Here is a 20343-nt window from a genome sequence, read left to right on the forward strand (position 1 = left end):
AAGGAACAGAAACCTTTTTAGGAATGTGAAGCCATGTATGGTAGAAATCTGGATGAATCCAGTGTACTCACATTGTTGTGGACAAAAAGCTTGACTTTATCCTTGGGGTAATCTAACACCATCAGACGTTCAAAGAACTCCGGAAGAAATGGAGTTGGCTGTTCAATGAACAACCCAATCAACACATTTGGATATTCCTGTTTAGATGTAAGGAAAGATACATTAGTGCTCATTCAAACAACAGATCCTACAAATGGAACTCTGTTTATCATCAGTCATAGATGATTTTGACATTTCACATCACACACATGTAAACAGTGACATTGCCACAGATGGTGTTCACCTAAGGAGAGCATGTCTGTTTACTTTAGCGTCACTTAGTTGCTCTTGATTGAACTATTCTGGCCTGTTTATTACACACTGCACTCTCACGGGATACATTTTTGGGATTAGCTTAAAATAAATATCGCCAGAATAAATATCTGATGGATCTAACGACCACCTAAGCAGGTGAGGCGATACATTCGTAGACCTACTTGATCCAAAGACTGAAGGCGTAGGTTCAGTGGAGCGAGCTAAACTTTTCAACTGCGATGACTCAAGAAACTGGTATGAATCTGCTATGAATCACTTAAATATGCGCGAATCCGTGATGCGAAATTTTAAACACCAGCTTGGGACGCTCCGAACTGTTTTACAGACATTCAGAATGCCACGTATCGTCCGGACAGTTCAGGAAAGGAACACATAAAGAAAGAGATACACAAGAGAAAACATTTTCCCATGAAACTCAGCTTTAGCTCCCACAGCTCACTCGGGCTTTCTGCTCCCAATGACCAGTTCACAGCAAAGGTCTGGGCCAGGGATGAAAAGAGATCCTAGTAGAAGCATCTAATTTGTGAGTTCCGCAATGTCTGAGTCTCAGGCTCATGATGGAAGACTAACACATGTTGCCAATGTCAGCTCAAGTTGTTGCTCCGATGTAACGCTCATGCAGCAGCAGACGAGTGTAATTAAAGCAGCACCTCCACTCTGATTTGGACACAGGAAACAAAACTTGGGCAGTGAAGGGATCACATGGCTTTGATGCTCACGCTGTCTATAAGCCCAAAATATAAGTACAGAACCTAGCGGAACTGCCCGTGACCTTGGTTTACCCCGACGACACAGCTCGGGACACAGCGTGACTGGGGCTGCCACATGACCTGATCTCTCCCAGCTCTTACATCAAGTGACCCGGTGGAACGAAACCTGTCCACATACAATAAAGCCTCTGACAGCAATGCTTGAGTTCCATCCAGCTGAGTTTTGTATTGAATCATTTTATTTATAGACGTTCATTTTGCTCAGCCTAAATTTGTGTGTTTTCTTTGTGAAAAAAGTTTTGGTACGGAGCCCCAAAGCAGCCATGAAGAGAGAAAAATAATAATAATGATTTATGAGATAATACATTCACAAGTGTGGGAACAAGTTTATTGTTATCTCGTTACCACAAATTAATCATTGTGCTGGAAAGTGTCACATCTTCTGACCACATATTAATAAAAGAATGTTATCTTTTGGCCACATTTTACAACCACTAAATGTCTTGCGGTCGGGAATTAATTAAAGCGTGGGAACAAATTATATCTCCTGAGAACAAACAAGTTAAAGTGTGGGAGGAAGTTCAACCTTGGGACCAAAAAACGTGGGAACAAGTTAAATTTTCTGTCGACATAGTAATCAAAGCATGGGAACAATTTATATTCTATGGCCACAAAAAATTGTTTTCCTCACTCTAAGGCCACACTGGGATTCCCAAGAGCGTTCGGTTCAATTTAAATAAAAATACATTTACAGCAAATCACCCGAGACCAATTTTTGTCCTCATTTATAGAGTGTGAAATAAATATAATCCCAGAATAATGAGTGCGAAATAAATAAAATCCCAGGATAATGGCATCAATCGTCAGCGCTGGTCAATTTCAGCGGCGTTCTTGATGGATGCGTTCGGTAACATTTCTGACAGATGTTACCACACAGGCTTTTTCCAAGTGCCTGCCATTCCTGCTCTCTATACGTCTCCAGCCTTGGCTCAACCCTGTGACAAATTTTCAGCAAAACCACCACAACTTACTATTGTGGAAAAAACCTATACTGAGAAGGCCACTAAAAGGCAGGCTGGTCAACAGTGACACCCCTTTAAATGAGGCCCTCTGAAAACCCCAGAAGCCATATCCTGCACCACAGCAATGCAGTGCTTCCTCTTGCCCGAGTAGTTTCCCTGGCACTTACGTTCTTTTAAATGGATCCAAAAGGGCACGTAAGCTATTATTATCGCAGGAGGAGTGTGGACAGCACCACCAGTCTTGCTTATCTTTTGAAATGAGACAAAGTCCACTCCTACTGTCTAGACAGTCACTGATAGATTGATGGTTAATGCAAGAAAAAAATGGGGGAAATGTTTCATGCTTTCCAGAGGGAGGAGGAGAATGACAAACTTTCCACTCCAGTCGTTTGAGAATTCACAAAAGCAGGAAGCAAGGCGAAGGAAAATGGTTGTGTTTAAGGCTCTTACTAGCAACTGAGACAAGTCCACGATCGCATCGTCACAGTGGCTGCAGCCATGTTCGTAGTTCCACGCGTTGGGGACGTAGTTCCCCAGGTAGTTCAAGTACATCTGTAGGGGAAAAATCAGGACAGGTGAATGATGTAAAAAAAAAAAGAAAAAAAGCTGAATGACTTCAAGTTTTAATTATTTCAGCAGTTTTCTTACAACATTGATCAAGATGTTTTACAAATATCCATGACTTGATCAACTCTTTTTCCTGATCTTTCTTTATGTAATGATAAACATGATGGGAATTGACCAATAATGAGTTGATTGGCTGATATTTGTAAGATATTCAGCACTTTTCATTTTAATCGATATCAGCATATTTATCATTTGTCTGCGACCCGTCCCATAATGTACCAGATGAACTGAAAAAGAAAACTTCAAAATTGTTCAGAGTAAAATCTGCAAAATCTGATGAAGCAATTTTATTCTTCATTCAGTTCAGTGACCCTTCTCTCAAAATTGTTTAAATTATCATTATAGTTGTTCATGCAGAAATTTTCCAATTATGAACGGTAATTGGAAGGCAGCCTTGTGTTGGGGGTTGTTCTTCCATCCATTTTCTTCTTCTTATCCTGTTAAGGGTCGTGGGGGGGTGGAGCCTATCCCAGCAGTCTTCAGGCGAGAGGCGGGGCTCACCCTGGACAGGTCACCAGTCCATCACAGGGCCAACACATAGAGACAGACAACCATTCACACTCACAGTCACACCTACGGTCAATTTAGAGTATCAATTAGCCTCGTCCCCTCTTGATGACTTTGGACTGTGGGAGGAAGCTGGAGTACCAGAGAGAACCCACACAGGAACAGGGAGAACATGCAGACTCCACACAGAAAGACCCCAACCTTCTTGCTGTGAGGCGACAGTGCTAACCGCTACACCACCCTGCCGCCCGTTGAGGGTTGTATTGCTGTAAATTTAGGCACTGGCATTTTAACATTTACAGCAACTGAATATTAGACATTGGACATCTTTCATCGGCTCCCCTACATACTTGTTATCAGCATAACATGATCTTAAGCAGCAAGCCATCCACAGACGCAGCCATTCTTAATCAATACCACTAGAAAACCGAGGTAAAACACAATTTATCATTGCTGAGTAAACTGAGCCTCAATCAGTGATTCGCACTCCATGATCCACTCTGATGTTTATTCCTAATACTGCAGAGATGGTGAGCAGATGGCCTGCTGGTGCCGAGAGCCTAAATTGTTCCATGCTTCATTGCTGTGTTCCAACACTTAAACTGTCAGGACCAGAAAACACCTGTTTAACACTCCTAAGTCTTTTGGCAGGGGGGTGGATAATAAATTGGTTGTGGAGGAATAAAAGAAATACCAGACTACAATTAAAGGAATTCTCTTCACTTGATGACAGTCTGAGGACCAAAACATCATAAATAAAGTGGGCGTAAGTAACGGTTGGTTGTTTTACATTCAAAAACAGCTAAAACAAACCAGAACATGAATCCAAGAGAGAAAGACGCAGAGCTGTCTTTGAAGGAATCACAAGTCGACTTAAACAACCAACCAACTACTTTAGCATACCACTTATTCCAAAAAAAAAAAAAAAAAAAGAGCTTGACTGATTTAGATTTTTGTAATATTTTTGCCCACAATATTCACAGCAAGAAAACTTGGTCGAAGTACATCACTACTCACAGACCTGCCCTGTATTTAGGGGAAAAGAACGGCGTTAATTCCGTTGGGATGTATCATTTTTCAGTGCACTACCATCTGTCAGTCATGAATTCACTTTGAGATCATATTTTGTTCTGACTGATTGGGCTGGATTGGGAGGGATTACTGGAAAACGGTAATAAATGAAAGGTCAGAGATCCATCTATTGCTGCGAGGGCAGGAACCACAGCTTGGACAAGGAGCCTGTGATCCATTATTTAGAGCTTCTTCTGCAGATGTTGAGGTCTCTGGGTAGAGTGACTCAACAGTTCGGTGGTTTTGGTTCATTACATAGCAAGACGGGCGACATGCGAATGGTGGTGGAGCGGACTAGCGAAGAGTTAAGAGGAAGTGGGGAAAAGTTCAGGAAACCAGGCTTTGCTTCTTGAGCCTGTTCGAATGCAGAATGACAAAATACACACAGCTCAGATTTGGCCAGACTTGTCTCCAGCACTGAGTAACAAGCTGATTTTTATTACCAGGCCAGTGTGTGGGAATTTATACTGAACTTTGTGATGATGAATGAATCGGGGTTGTGTCATAAGTTGCCTTTAAAAGGTGTGCTCACGGGCACAATCTGTTACTCACTTTGGTGTTTCCGTTGCCATGGACAACCACTGGCAGGGAGTCGTACACTGTGTTTCTAACTCTGACTCGGCCTGTTCCAAACTTGAGAAGCACTTCATCTGCCAAGAAATTGGAACACGGGATATTTTAGACCAAGTTATGAAAATCGCTTTAACACATGTGCAAGAACAAATGTTTTATAACTTAAAGTGTAGAGAGCCAAACCTCTCTGAAAATGTGCATCCATCTTTTAGAAGATGGAGAAAAAAAACGAGCGATTTATTGCAATGTTTTAATCTTACAGGTGGCACCGTAAAAAAAAAAGACAAAGAAAAAAAAGGGGGTTTTAAATAAATGCAAATAATATAAAGATTAGTGGGTTCTCTCACCGACCGCCCCGTTCAGGTTCTGGAAAATCTGGCACTTGTGGTCCAAAGTCATATTGAGAGTTTGCTAAGAGACGTGAACACAGAGAGATTTACTTAGCAATGCAAGACTTGTGCTTTTTAGGGATATATTCTCAAAGTGTTGAGGCGTTATACTTACTCGTTGTAGTGGATCCAGGAATATTTTAGTATAAAAGAGCTGGTCGTCATCATTGTCATGCAGGTTCCACTGTGAGACAATTCTGTTTACGTATGGGGCGTAACCAATTATACCTGCAAGTAACAGAAAACACATTTCAAGCGGTAAAATATAGGGTGGAAGAGATTTACAAGGTCCTTTCTTGGCAGCCAGTTAGTGTTAATTATATCCGCTAGCTCCATAATCTACACCTTACTCAAAATGGGATTTTGGCCAATATTTCCAAACACACAAAATATGACCAGGACTTTCTCTTCCCTGTTCTGGAGATAGGATGTAGTGCAATAATGGCCGGTATGAAAGCTGTAATCTATATGTTTTAACTGTCTCGCCACTTGCTAAGCTTCTGGAACAGTCTGTGCAAGTAAGTCAAATCCTCTCTAAATGTACAGTATATTCTCATGGCGCTGTCTCCTCATATTCCTCAAGGACACTGACCACAGAAACAGATTGCAGGGTTGGACGATGTTGTTGGTGTGTGCCGTTTTGCATCCCATCATTTAAAAAAACCTCAGAAACTGTAAACAAGTCACTAGATAGACATGACATCATTCAAAATGGCAGGAACGTGAAAAAAAAGTTAAAATGAAGTCCTTCAATTATTTTATGCGATTCTTATTGTCGCTAGCTGAAGGTGATGACTATGAAAATCGAATGCATCCCTGAAAACACCAAGAAGGGTTTGCCTTTTTGGCCTGGTTCTCCTGGATAAAGTTCCCAGACTTGCAGTCCTTGGCTTTATGTTCTGTCAGGAACGTTTCCAGAGAGAAAACACAGCAATTGTGTGTTTCTTTTTTGACAGAGTTCAAGAAAACAATGTCACTGAAAGCTCTTACAACTCTTAATGCTAAACTGGTTTCAGGACACAATTTTATTAGTTTAATTCTCAATGACATTCTATTTAATCAACCTAAATAAACACACGCAGTCATAGACACCCCCCCCCCCCCCAAAACAACAACAACAACTGTATCCTTCGACACTGTCCAGAAGCATTTCCCAGTGGTCACTTGGGCGGGAGCCATAACAACATGAGCAAAACCAGCAATTTCATAGACACTGTGGCACATTCAGGGGGCCAAGACAAATCCACATGTCGTGTCAATGACAATGAATGCTAAAAGCAGTCTCTGATCCTACGGAGACATCCAGGCTCCAATATGGGAGGTCAAACCAAGCTGATGACCACAGGGAAAGCAGCAATTCAGTGTCCTGAAGAAGCAGCGGGATGATTCTGCAGTGGAATATTGTTACTGCTCCTTTGTTCAAAATGTCTACACATAGTTTCTCATTCAGTATGGAGACAGCGCTCTTCACATGAATGGACCTGTGTCACCTCCTCTCACTCGCTGAGGAAATACCACCGAGAGCTGGTTTACAGTAAAAATATTCTTTCATTCCATAGCGAGGGCTAATAATAGAAGTCCTGTGGTTTCGTCTTCAAAAACTAACATCAGTCTGTTGTCATTCCTTGCAGTCATTCCACCACTCTTTAAACCAATAACACTAAGGGAGCGCTGCTGTCGGGCTCCCAGAATTCCAGCAAGGCCTGCAAGTTGTCAGGGTTGGACAGCTTGAATGGCTTGTGTAAACTCATGGGCACACAAAACATTTAAGGTGTTAAAACATGAGTCCTCCTCTGCACACGATATCTGCGCCCCCCAACCTCATAAGAAAAACGACATTTAAGAATAGTGTCAAGTACTTTCATAGCTTGAAAAACATACAGTGATGAGACGATGTGAGAAAAAGTTGGTTTCAGTCCGAACAGAACTGGATTTTTAAATGTTAACACGTTGGCTTGACAAAAATCATGTCAAGTGCAATAACAAACGTGGTTGTTCATAAATGTATTCCATCATGTATACACTCCAATCTGCATCAAACTGATCTGGGTACTCTAGTCCACAGCAGTATTTAACCCAACTGGAACAGTGCAGAGTTAAGGGGGCGCCACTGCGGTGGGTGGACCAGAGGATTTAGAAATGATCTCTAGATCAACTCAAAGCCCGTTGACACGCCTGACCTTGTTTGGGATGCAAAAGGTCAACCAGAGTTAAGTCTGATTACAACCAGCTGGAAGGAAGCATACTGACACGTACCCTCCCAGAGGCTGACGCACTTCAGGAAATAAATTGATTCTTCACTGGCTGTTTTGTTCTAGGACAACAAAAGAAATCCCAACAAATGGCCCAAATGAGCTACAGCTCAACTGCAATGACAAATGTAAGTCCACTGATTGAGAATTTTGTTTAAACAGCCAGGCGTGAGGGAAGGGGTCAGGGAAAGGTCAGGATTTCAGATGAATATGCGAGTGGTGGTGGGGTTCGTCACTTGAGTTATCAGCTCACATAGATTCCGTAAGTAGTCATCAGCTAAGAAAGACAGGAGAGATTCAACAGACTTCATTACATTTTGAAATTTTGCAACCCACCTCCAGAGTTGAGATAGCGCTTGCCACTGCGGACCGAGGGATACTTATCAGCTAGTCGCTTGTCCGGCCATATCAGTCCCTCTGCGGCAAAAAGCACTTTATGATTGGCCTGTTGGAACTTCCTGAGAATCTCTTCTGGTCCCGCAGCAAAGATAAGATCATAGCTGAAAGGATGAAATACAACAGAATCTTAACATATTTTTTCCTGAAGGGTGCCTCTATCTTACATCTAGCAAACAACCTCAGCTCTTTCTTGCTGGAGGTGGATATAAATCTTTTTAACAGCGGGCAAACATTCCTTAAATGTCCTGTTTTCTCAGACCTTCCAGCCATGTTGACGCATGTATGGCCTTCAGAGTTCTGGAGCGGAGAGGAGAAAAAGCGCTTACTTGCAAGGACTTGTTTAAAAGCACGGTATCATTCAAAGACATTTTAGGATGTGGAAACTGCTAATATGTCTAGTGATTTTACAGCTTTGAGGTGTGAAAGTAAAACAGTAAAAGAGTTGGTTCACGCTGGCAACGCCATTTCCCCAGCGGCCCGGACTGTTAAACACCTTCTGGAGAATCGAATTTGATTCTCCTGGCGAATCACAACATTTATAAAGCCATATATTCACCGGTTCATATAAGACTGAAGGAAATGCGGCCTTGTGTAAGACAACCTGAACAACTACAGTGAGGAGTTTGATCAGACAAGGGGGAAGTCTACTGATGAGGGGGAAGCCTGTTTGCTCTACTGTAACCACATATGGCCGACACATGTTCATACAAGTACCGTCTGTCCCTTCTTAACTCATTAATCATCGTTGCGCTGCAGTATAAAATGACCTGCAAGCTACAAGGATATAAAGCAGTCTTGGTACGATGCTACAAAGCTGATGGTTGGGGCAATAAATGAGTTTTTTCATAGGAGGCAGAACATGAGAGATCAAGGGCAGAGATAGTTCTGCACCGATATCCACGGGCGAAACAGCCTGAAATGCTCCATCTAGTATCATCCATGTCTAAGGCTTGCTTATCACTCATAAATTAGTATTTTGGCTTGTGTGTATCTGCCTTTGACCTGACGGTGTTTAAAAAGTCAATGACGTTGAAATAAATTGAAGACAAACTTGTCTGTGCCTTTGTGGGTTTTTATTTACATTGAAACTATCATTATTAAAGGCCCAGTGTGTCGTATGTGGTGGGGTGTATTGGCAGGAACGGGATATAATCAAAACTGCGTGGGTTTTCATGTGTGTTTTAGAGTGTTTTCAATGAGAATCAACCCTTCATCGAGAGCCAGTACTCTTCAACGGAGCCTTCCATGATGCACGAACGACAGTCGTCCCAAAATGCACCACCAGAACACTTGTGGTGTTTTCGTCTGTTGGGTTTTTACATTGACATGGTGGCTAGAATTTGGCTGCATGAATGCACCAGCAGGTGGCCGCTGGTGCTGGCAGGCTCCAGATTTTAACAAACGGGACGATATTTATCATGTATTTACCACAAGAAAAAGAAGAGTTTATCACTGGCGTGAAAGGAGCAGAATCGTGAGGAAGCAGTAACACGACCCAGGCTGCAGAAAACGAAATAAACACTGGTGGAGCTTTTTTCCCCAAACAGAAACTGCTGATGATGGACAAATGATGTCAGAGTGAAGTTAAAGCTGCCTGTTTTAAGTTGGACGGTTAATTTTGTCTCACAAGGAGCCCCCAGGGAAGACCCGACAGAAAACCACTCCGCCAGCTATAGCCGTGCCTGATATTGGTAAAACTCTATTTGACATTGCTATGGAAGCGATGAGAAGGCTTAGGTGTCATTGCCATTGTGTCCGTTGCTTTGTGGAACAGGTTCAACACATAGGGTCCGGGTGTAGTTTGAGATGCTTCCTACAGCCACGGCTACATGACTGACTCCTGACTTCCTCATTCACTCTGTTCATTCCCCCTTTGTCAGAGCAGAAAACTGCGCAAACGACCTTGCAACTGTAGCACAAAGCAGCGTACAGCGGGACACCTGTTGGAGTGAAGGAGTCAACCATTATAGCTTCTATGATGCTGCAAAGGGAACTGTAGGGGGAGGGGTAATCAGGCGCTTGTTACTTCACCACTAAATTCCACTGAATCCAACACACTGGCGTCTCTGACGTCGTTTGCTCTGCTTGTGTAACACCTGAGTCAAAAGGTGCATTCAATCCATTGCATGAATCAGATGCTGAAGCAGAATTGGATAACCTGCTGCAAGTATCAATTGTATTTGTCCTCATCTAGGAATGAGCAGTCACACCAGCGTAAGAAAGAGAGCGAATCATTTGAAAGCGTCAGGCGCCAGCTGGGGGAAACATGTGAATCAACCATCTCACATGTTAAAAAGCAGAAACCGCCACCATGTTGTTTTTCACACTGGTGTTGCAAAGGTGGTTCTAAAGGATAACCCATCAAACATTTCCACGGTGAATCTCCAATATCAGCGACTGTTACACAGCCAAGTCATGCACAAGGCTGTGAATGGAAATTGCGGCCTCAATTTCAAGCATGTGGCTTTTGATTTGCATGCAATTGTTTTCCTTTCTTCTTCTTTTTTGTCTTCTTTTTTCGTAATTCAGCACAGGCTCAGAAGCTCAGCAGCACAGTGGATGGATTTCAATTTCATGCATTTCAGTGAAATCAGCAAAAGCAGTGGTAGAACCTGTCACAACAGCTGAGGTGGCTCTGCAGGATTACAGCTTAGGAACACCTTTGAATGGCACACAATACTCTGTGAAATGCAGCGGCAGTTATTTTTTAACTGTGCCAGTCATTTCCACTGAAAGGAAAATCGTCACATTCCAATTACCTGTTTCAAGGGTGTGACAGCTTTGCACGCAAATTATAGCCAACATTATTCATGAGACATGGTACAGTAAGTATTATCATCTTCTACTCTATTTGTGGAAATATGGCCTACAAAGCTGTTATTAGTCTAAACCGCTCACATTAACTCGGTGAAACTTTTTTCATTGGTCTTGAAAACTCATAATTCAGCTACCTGCCTGTGACAATTACTCTGCTCTCACATATTTGGCGCTCTATAATAACACCTTCGCATGAACAAGCTGGGTGGGTGGAGGGTGTGGGGGGTGGCTGTTTCTCAGGGAAGAGGCGTTGCTTCCAAAGCAATTATGACAGCCTGTGACTGTGAAATTAGTTAATTTCTAATTCAAAGATCTGAAATTACAGGTTTTTGCACCTTTTTCTTGTTTTAATTTGGAGTTCAATCGCAGCACATCAACTGAAAACTCTAAGAATTTAGCCACTACAATTAGATTTTCCTTGAGCTTCGTTGCTTAAAAATGTAAAAAAAAACCATGACAGACTAAGAATTTTATAAATTCAAAGTTAAAAAGGAAAGGAAGCAGTTGTCTTATGTGACCAAACAAAATGGTAACTTACCCTCACAAATAAAAAGCCAAGTTTAAAGCTGTCTTTTGTTTGGCATCGACATACCTGTCCACTGAGAGGACCACAAGATCCTCCCGGTCAGCCAGACCCTCCATTGCCTCCTTCAGTAGTCTGACTTTTTGCCCTCCACCGATGGAACGGCCCACGTCACCACCCTTCCACGCATCTCCCATCCCCAGCACCTGCAACGAAACATAGACATGAATTGTTTTAACCCCAAATTCCAGGTAAATACACCTCTACAGTGCTTTAAAAAAAAAAATCCATCTAATCCACATATTTTCAGTCCCCCTTTCTTTATTTCTTGTTAAAATTTCGAAACTGTGTACCAAACAGGAGTCTGAGAGTGGAAGGAAAAACAGCTCGTATTCCAGGCAAGAAATTTCCAAGCGCACTCTTAAAAATGATTTACACTCAGATGCAGGAATATCCCTGGCCAGCAATCCTAAATCAGACCTGGGGCCATTCTTTATAATTTGAATAGAACACAAATCAAAACCCGGCTGAATTGTTTTGATGCTGTAATACGACTCTCCTTTTGCCTGATTCGAAATTAATAGGATGAACAAAATACTGGGGATACCTACCAGTATAACCCAGCCTCATCTAACAGTACCACCAATTACTACCAGTATAACCCAGCCTCATCTAACAGTACCACCAATTACTACCAGTATAACCCAGCCTCATCTAACAGTACCACCAATTACTACCAGTATAACCCAGCCTCATCTAACAGTACCACCAATTACTACCAGTATAACCCAGCCTCATCTAACAGTACCACCAATTACAGCTAAAAAAACCCACTAATATAAACGCGCACAACTCTCACACAGTAAAACACATGAAAAAATGACCATAATTATTGTCGTGAAGGGAGGATTTACTAAAAGGATGTTGTGATATACCGCTAATACTACCAAGTGTGGCCAAAATGAAGTAAATGTACGCAAAATTTCAGGCTTCAGACAGCTTTGACAACTTGATGGTCGTTTCTGTGTTCGTGTTGACAACAGCACGGCAACCGATGATATGGACGATGCCCCTTTACACGAGTTGGGCAACCAGAAGAATATCAGTCCCCCAGTTCCTATAGTATCCCTGAGGTAGTTGTGACAGCCTGTGGTTTAATAAACTGCAACGTGTTGAGTGACACAAGCAGACTTGAGATTTAATCTGGCTTCTGTTGCATCTCCTACCACTGAATTATGGGATATTTTTATCTACTCGCCACTGTGGATGGTAGGTTGAACAAATTCACTCGTCACGACACAAAATCACCCCATTTGTCTGCTGGCAGGTGCTAATTTTCAACCCGGGAGAGGGATCTTAAAAGGGACGGGAGCTAGAAAAGGCAGGATTAAGTACAAAAAAAAAAGACCAAGAGCAAGATAAATGAGGCTTTTTTAAGACCTGAGAATTGTACAATGCGATTCTGTCACCCTCTGTGTCGAGCTGAAAATAAGCTCAACAGGTCTACTTTCAAGAGTGGCTTTGTTGCGAGGGGTCATGCTGTCTCCAGTTCTGAGGGAACATGAGTTAAATTCAAAATGCTCTGAACAGTCATGCACATCTCCTGCAAGGACACCATAACTGAAGGCCTGAGATGGCAAGTATACTGGCCTGTGCATCTGGCACAGCAAGGTCACAGAGAGAGAGTTACAGGAACACACAGTGAGGGCTGGGCGCTACTTCTTCAGTCGAATGCCAAAACAACAGGTTTTTGTTTTTTTTTCCTTAAGGCTGGTTTTTAACTGCAGAGGGAAATTCTAGACCCACAACGTCCCATTTAGATAGATGTTTGTGCAGCTTGCTGAACTTCATTGTTTTCTTTACCAAGTCTAATCAATCTTAGAGTGTGGGTGCGTGCGCGCGTGCGTGTGTGTGTGTTTAACACACTTGGCTGTTATTTATCTGAGCGCCATTGTTAGCTGGGTCACATTTCACTGGTGTTGAAGTGACTTTAGAATATAAGAGTCTCACCTTCACAGTGTAGTTGAAATAGTTTGCAGACTGCATAAAGCGGAGGAAGCCATCTGTTTCCTCTGTTGCGACTGTTAGAACCAGCAATTTTTCTGAAAACAAAAAAGAACAAATTTCCACAACTTTACTCTGTGACTCATACAGAAGATTTATCACACATTTTTGTCTGCTAAATTACAAGGATGGTGGGGAAATATGCATCAATTTGGAGCCTTTTTAGTGCGGCTTCCATGCGGATATGTCCACATATATGTTAGTATTAAGGTTCCAGCTTCTGTGAATCCTTGTAAACCTCAGACCTATGTCAACACACTGGTTAACTCTTTGGTTTCTACATCTCAATTTAGGTACGTATGTCCGTCGTTTTAATTTGTTTCAAAAACAGAAGCGTACTTTTAACATGGGGTTGTATCATCTTTGGTTACACGAACCCCCACAAACCTTGAGGACGTTTCCAGTGGCCAAGAGAAGTGAAGTCTGAGGGTGAGGAAGGGTTAGAGAAAATACAAATTATAGTCTCATGTCAAGCAAGACAGTGGTCGGCTACACCCACTAAGCTGGTTTTCGCTTGAACTGTTATGTTTCGAGAACTAGGGGCCTTGATGAGGAGGACTGCAACCTGTGATTGTGAGTTGAAGGGGAAAATATCTCTAAATCTGGTTCATCCGAGTCTATTATTGCACGAGGAGGGAGAATTTTCTGCTCTGAACACATCGTTTCAAATTTGTCGCTAGAAGACAGACGAGCCAACAAAAAAAGTTAATGACATCGTAATGTGATTTATGGGACCGCTTAAATCCAAAATCAGCTTTTCATCTTTCAAGACTCAATCTGTCTTGTATCTAGTTTATAGCACTATATTGTACTTGATAGTAAATTAAACTCTGGCAACATAGGATTAGAAACATGTACACATCAAGGCCCTGGAAAGGCCTTGAAATTTCAAGGGTCTGCCCCTGATCACAGTTAGAGAGCTGGCATTCCAACCTTGCAATGCCAAGGGTATCTTCTGCATTGCTATGTGTGTCGCCAACGTGATTTTATTTTATGATTTTTAGAATTTCCAGAGGCCCCTTTTTTGATAAATAGATATCACTTAATCTGCAGTGGTATCGAACGATCAAAGTTCATCAAGTGGATCCACATGGTAATAAGAGGTGTGACGCAGTAAGTTTGACACGTCGAACATCGCAGAAAACTTTTGTGGAAAACCTGACTTGCGATTAGATTCTAAACACTAAATGTGTACACAACTTTCAGTATGAAATAAATCCAAAAGACGATGTCACAAATATTGAATCTATATCGACCCGAGCCAATACGGGCACAACGAACAGGACAATTGTAACGCAGGGAGGACAACGAATTATGAAAAAAGTAAAAAAAAAGAAAAATTCAACTTGTGGTCCAAATTGCTGCACGGAAACTATTTGACAAATCGATGTTTGTCATTGAGCAGCAGGACAGAAGCACTTTATTTCAACAGCGATACCGAGTGCATGTACCAGCTTGGGCAGTATTTTAAAGCATTATTTCAAAGTGCAATCAAATTCAGCAACCGCCCTTCCACACAAACAGCTCCGGTTTATAACAACAGCCTCCTTGTAGGTCGTCACCGTTCATTTCCTGTCAGTGTGACTCAGCCATTCTCTCATCCCCAGTCTAGCCTGTGGTTGTGTCATTGCTCTAATAGCCATTCCTTCCTGTACTTCTCTGCGACAGAGGCTCAGGTTGTGCTGCCTTGAGTTGAAGAGGATATTTGATATATGACATGCAGCAGACGATACGTGGGATTTTTCAATTAAGCACTACACAGCAGTAAAGATTTCATGTGACAGGTATGACCGAGTTGTATAGTTCTTGGCTTGAAGGTCAAAAAAAAAAAAAAAAAAAAAAAAGTTGTAGCAAAGTGCAGGGAGGAAACTTCGTCTTTCACATCTGGGAAACACATTTTTTTGTGCTGTTCTGTAAAACAAGTGATTTTAATACCCGTACATGCTGTGTCTAAAAAAACACAGTGGCACTGTTGATATGCAGCTCTTATGGGTAAAAGATGTGCTACAAATCCATTTAAAGTGACAAATGAACCAAATTTGGAGCCAAGCTCTTTCTAAATAGATGTGGCTTGCAAATAAGATGACTAAACCTCTTGGCACAACAAGATAGGAGCCGTGAAGACAAGACTGAACGCTTAACCTGCAATGGCTAAGTTGCTGCTAACAGTTATGGTTCAATAATATCACTCACTTCTCCTGTCCAGCTGGTAAACTGACATTCTTTCCTCCGTCTTTCTGGTCTTTATCAACTCCAGAGAGAAATATCAGCTGTTTAGCAGGTAGTGGATTTTTTTCTTTAAAGCTGTGCTTGGAAAACTGCTGCCTGCCGCGGCCTGAAAACAACTCCATCAGAGCGATAAGGCACTTAAGTTGCAGCTAAACAATGAGCTGACATCCACTTTAAAGCTCCTTAAGCTAAGAGAAGCAGCAAAGATGGCCTTAACAGTTCAACAAAAAGTTTCTGTCTGGATGTTCAGGCAAGTCTCACTTCATGTTATCGCAGCCTGCTCGTTTTTTTTTTAATATGTCACCCAATCCATCTTTGCCCCATAAAGTCAGAGTTCATCAGCAGTAGCCTTTTTTTTTAATGTTTGGACAATGACAGTCAAGGGTGAGCTCCAGGAATGATGAGAAAACAGAAAACCGACTGACTGGCTGGCCTGTGATGTCAGCCTGACATTATCTGTCAGGAAGGAGTGAGGCTGACAGCTCCCACCAGTTACCTCTCTGTGACTTTGACCTGACCCCATGAAACCACACACTTTCCTCCTGATGTAAACATGCGGGCCACATGAGCACATCCCAATAAGCAAAGAACTGAGGATGCAAACCACCTCTGTTTTAAAAGAGATGTGAGAGAGACACGTACTTCCTGCATTACAAAAGCCGCTCACTTTCTTTTCCATACACGCAATAACTTGAAATAAACTTCACAGTGGCATCATGGGAACTATGTCTGGAAACCTTTAGTGGATATTATGACACTATTTCTAAATAAAACACAAGAGTTCTGGGGGAAAAATATGGTTAAACATTACCAAACCAATCCACAATCCAAGTCATTCATCCATTATGTTTAACTGAGGTTTGCTTGGTATCCTCGGTGTAATAAGTTCAACAAACCATTTTAAGGAAAAGTTGTTAAATCTTCCATTACTTTATTTACCAAAAGGTTTTAAGCTGGACTTAAATGTCACCAAACAACTAAAATTTGATGTTTCCTGGCTACACAAAACAAATTTCAACGTTTGTTGAGGCATTTTCTAGCTCGCTGCTGTGATTAGACTCGATTCACATGCATTGCAAAATCAGCTCATACGCAGATGACATCCAAGTCTATGTTACAATAAAGGATCTGAATTTCTTTTTAAAACGTTACCAAAAAAAAACCCAAAACCTATTATTCAAAACATTTGTGCAAAAGTTTCCAAATGAATGAAGCTAACTGGGCTGGAAGGATTTTTTAAGCATGACAGAACTACAAACCTACCTTTCTATTTAACTACAAATTGAAATCCTACTTTAGGAGCATCCTGGTAAACAACTGGTACTGTAATGCTGCATGCCAAAGAACCGCAATGTCTCCGGTTCAACTCTCCACTGCCTGTTTCCCGCTGTCTTTTCACTGTCAAATGTCCAATAAAGGCAAAAAAATGCCCTCCAAACGTGTCTTTAAATATAATTCCAGGCTAATAGCTCAGGCTTTGAACTTCCCTTGGTTTTTAATGTGAGCACGATGAGCCCGCTAATAATTAAGCAGAACACAGACGGTCATGTTTTCAGGCTACTTTTTTTGAAGAATGGGTTGATATTCAGAGGAAAAGCAACATGTTCTCTTGTCAGTATTGCATGAACTTCCCACAGCAGCAGAGGAATGCAGCTCTTACAGTGCTGCTGAAACTCCCGTCCACTGAAGGTCTTTCACATTTTTTTCTCCACCACATGGGGCTCAGCCGTCTAGGTAAACTTTGACACTTTTATGCGCAGAAGTTCTGACTCATAGGCTGGGGCTAAACCTAAGTAAGCATTTCTTACAGAAGGGAAAGAGGTTTGGGAATGTGCTCTGGCTATGAACAAAAGGATAACAGAATCACTCCTCTTAGACGAGACATCTCTGGCTGGAGGACACAAACCTCTCCCTGGTTTAGCCACACAATGAAATAAATACGCTCCCCGGTCCGCTAAATATACAGAAAAAGTTTGTATATTTCTTTTAACATCTTCAGGTAAAGCCAAACACAAATAGACATGAGAAAGAAAACAGGTGTTTTTAACAATCGCATCAGACAGGACTCAGACTCCCATGCAAAGGTAACACAATGACGGTAAATTCTTCAGCGCAAACCAAGGTGCAACTGGAGTTTTAGAAGGGCCGTTTTGAACAGCCAACATACAAAATGTGGATTTCACTTTAAATGAACTCTGTGTTCCTTTCCTTCTGGATTAAAAATCATGTAAGGAGATACCAAAATTAGGGTACACGCTTGGCAAGAGATTTACACCAGACTCTCAGGCATTTGACTATACGCAGTCGACCTGCATCAAAACTGCATCAATGATGTAAGATGTCAGATTATATAGCTGAAACCCCTCATCACGTAAGGAAACAACGCAAGGATCCATCTAGACTCAGAAAGAAATGTTTCCACAACACTTGCCAGGTTGCATAAGAAGACTCAGAGGGAAAGACTGACTGATCCCATTCAATGTCCAAAATGACGACTGGATGTGTATTTGCTTACACTGTTGTATTCTACGGTTCCTTCTAACATGGTGCATTTTTTTGTGCGGCTTTTGTATGCCTTTAGATACAGCATTAAACTCTGTGATATATTTGAAGCTTGGTTTTTGCCTTGTTTAAAATAAAAAACAACATTCTTTTACCACACCTGCATTACAAATGATCAAAACAGTCTTACAATGCCGTTTACCAGCTCATCTCAGCACACAGAACTCTACAATATCATGCGAATTGTGAAGGAGAAGCTGCAATTAAAACCACCACAGGGAAGTGGAATTGCTGTGTTTTTCGTCATACCAGCGATGTTAAATTTCAGGTGATGCTGAAGTTCCATGCACAGCCAGACACTGATTGCTACAAAACAAAGCCAGCGTGCAGTTTTCATCTCATCCGCCTGTCTTTGTCCATCAAGTGTGTTTGCAAAATTTAAGTGAGCTGGCTGTTCTGGACGTATAAGAGGGGGAACTGAGGGGTTGATGCACTAACATGTCAGCGCGCATTTTTTGGCGTCCGCGCATGCATGCATTCATGGGATGGTTGAAGTAAATGCATGCGATGTGCATGGAAAGACTGATGATGCACTCTGTGTTATGTATGAAAACTGTAGGGGAAATTGCACATCTGTTTTGGCATGAGATGCTTTAAGAGCAGCCACGATGTAAGTAATATTCAGAGTTTTGATCATTTGTACCATGTTGGAAGTTCTTTTGTTTGGCTTAAATATCTCAGAATCTCTTGTTCAGTTCCTCTACTTTCCTGTGTGTAGTTTGGGCTGCGTGCCCTCTAACCCCCCTGGCCCAGCACAACACAGTCTAATTACTAAATTTTTGTCTCTGCTCAGTCCAGTCAAGAGTGTACCGATGGGTCCTGCTGGTCTTGGATGAACTCTTGTGCCAGGACAATTATTTTGGGTTCTTATGACCGCACAAACCTGAGTTATGATTTTTTTGATCGGAGTAAAATGACTACTCTGTATCAGTCATGGTTTTCCCTTCTCATGTCAGTCGGCAGTTATGGAACTCAGCTCAACTACAGCTGTGAACGAACCATTCAGTTCTGCGGTGCGAGCTGCAACTTTTCGTTAAATGGCGTTGACAGGCTCTGACGACGTGAGCAGCTAAACTCTAGTTGACGAGTCACCGTTTGCCCTCGACATCTACACCCTCCATCTTGAGTTTTCAATCACGCTCCACCTGCGCAGGGCTTCCTTCCTCCTTCCCTGATGCGCCTGATGACTTTGATCATCGGCTACTTTATTTGTTGATTGATTGCTTTCCCACTTGGAACTGACTGGTCTCCCTCACAACTCTGTGGAACCGCATCTCTTCGCTGACGTGTACGTTGCTGACGTGTCCTCTGTCTTTCCAATAAAGACAATATTGACCAGATACTCTGATGAAGGCCACTAAGCTGGAAACACAAGCATGTTTGTTGACACTGCCAGAATATATGAGTGAATCAACGGGAATTTGAAGACCTGTGTGTGTGTGTGTGTGTGTGTGTAGGCATGCACTACATCTTTACCTCTGGGTAAACTGTGTCTTGCTTTTCAAAAAGGTATTTATGGTTGACTGTATTAAAAAAAAAAGAGGACAAATTCCCACGTAGCTCACGTTGGTCACAGCTGGAACACCGAGGAGTGTTCATGCGACCATCAGCCCAAACACGTGGATTCAATTCAGCTGTGAAATGAATTGTACGTGACAACCGACATTTCATTACCTCATTAAATTATTACGGAGTAGTTCAGAAATGCATTATACTGTTGAGGGCGACGGACGCAGATGTTTGTAGACCGTTTATAGGCCTGAAAGTATTAAATTCAATATTAAAATCAATAAATGCAGGCTTTTTAGAGCGATACTTATGTTAAGTGTTTGGTGCGTCACTGTCACTGCTAGTGTGACCACACAGAAGAGTTCAGCACACTTCAGTACTGACAGGAAGGAACACCCACTTAGTTTACATGTTTAGAATTGTAAGTGTTTTACCGCTGGAAATAGGTTTCTTTTTTCTGGCGGGAGCAGTAAGTAATCTATTTATTTTTGTTTTCTCTCCCTTGTACCGATGTCACGGTTGTGATGCAATCAAGGAATACACCCTCACTGGATTAAAAGGCCAAGAGGAGAAAATTGTACAGCCAAAAGAAACTGATTTCTATTGTGACTGTCCAACCTTCCTGCAGACATAATTGTACTATGACTGAACAACTACTTGCTGGTGAAGATGCATCTCATGAGATGATTTTTGTGTTACGATAAAGCCTTTTTT

At 41.9% G+C, this 20343-nt stretch overlaps 1 protein-coding gene across 2 annotated transcripts in view; it reads right to left on the reverse strand.

Moving 5' to 3' along the window:
• The window catches only part of plod2 (procollagen-lysine, 2-oxoglutarate 5-dioxygenase 2), a 35450-nt gene that overhangs the window by 12028 nt on the left and 3079 nt on the right, over window positions 1-20343 (reverse strand). For both annotated transcript variants that reach the window (XM_086191279.1, XM_086191278.1), the window contains exons 2-9: window positions 13276-13367; window positions 11335-11471; window positions 7863-8026; window positions 5390-5502; window positions 5233-5296; window positions 4865-4962; window positions 2558-2659; window positions 72-197 (exon numbers count right to left, since the gene is read on the reverse strand). In XM_086191279.1, the coding sequence (XP_086047405.1) occupies window positions 72-197; window positions 2558-2659; window positions 4865-4962; window positions 5233-5296; window positions 5390-5502; window positions 7863-8026; window positions 11335-11471; window positions 13276-13367 (896 nt within the window). The remainder of the gene's footprint in view (window positions 1-71; window positions 198-2557; window positions 2660-4864; window positions 4963-5232; window positions 5297-5389; window positions 5503-7862; window positions 8027-11334; window positions 11472-13275; window positions 13368-20343) is intronic.

The sequence above is a fragment of the Aulostomus chinensis genome, chromosome 21 (assembly GCF_037954235.1).
Source record: "Aulostomus chinensis isolate RoL2024-O1b breed Wild chromosome 21, RoL_Achi_v1.0, whole genome shotgun sequence".
Taxonomy (NCBI): Eukaryota; Metazoa; Chordata; class Actinopteri; order Syngnathiformes; family Aulostomidae; genus Aulostomus; species Aulostomus chinensis.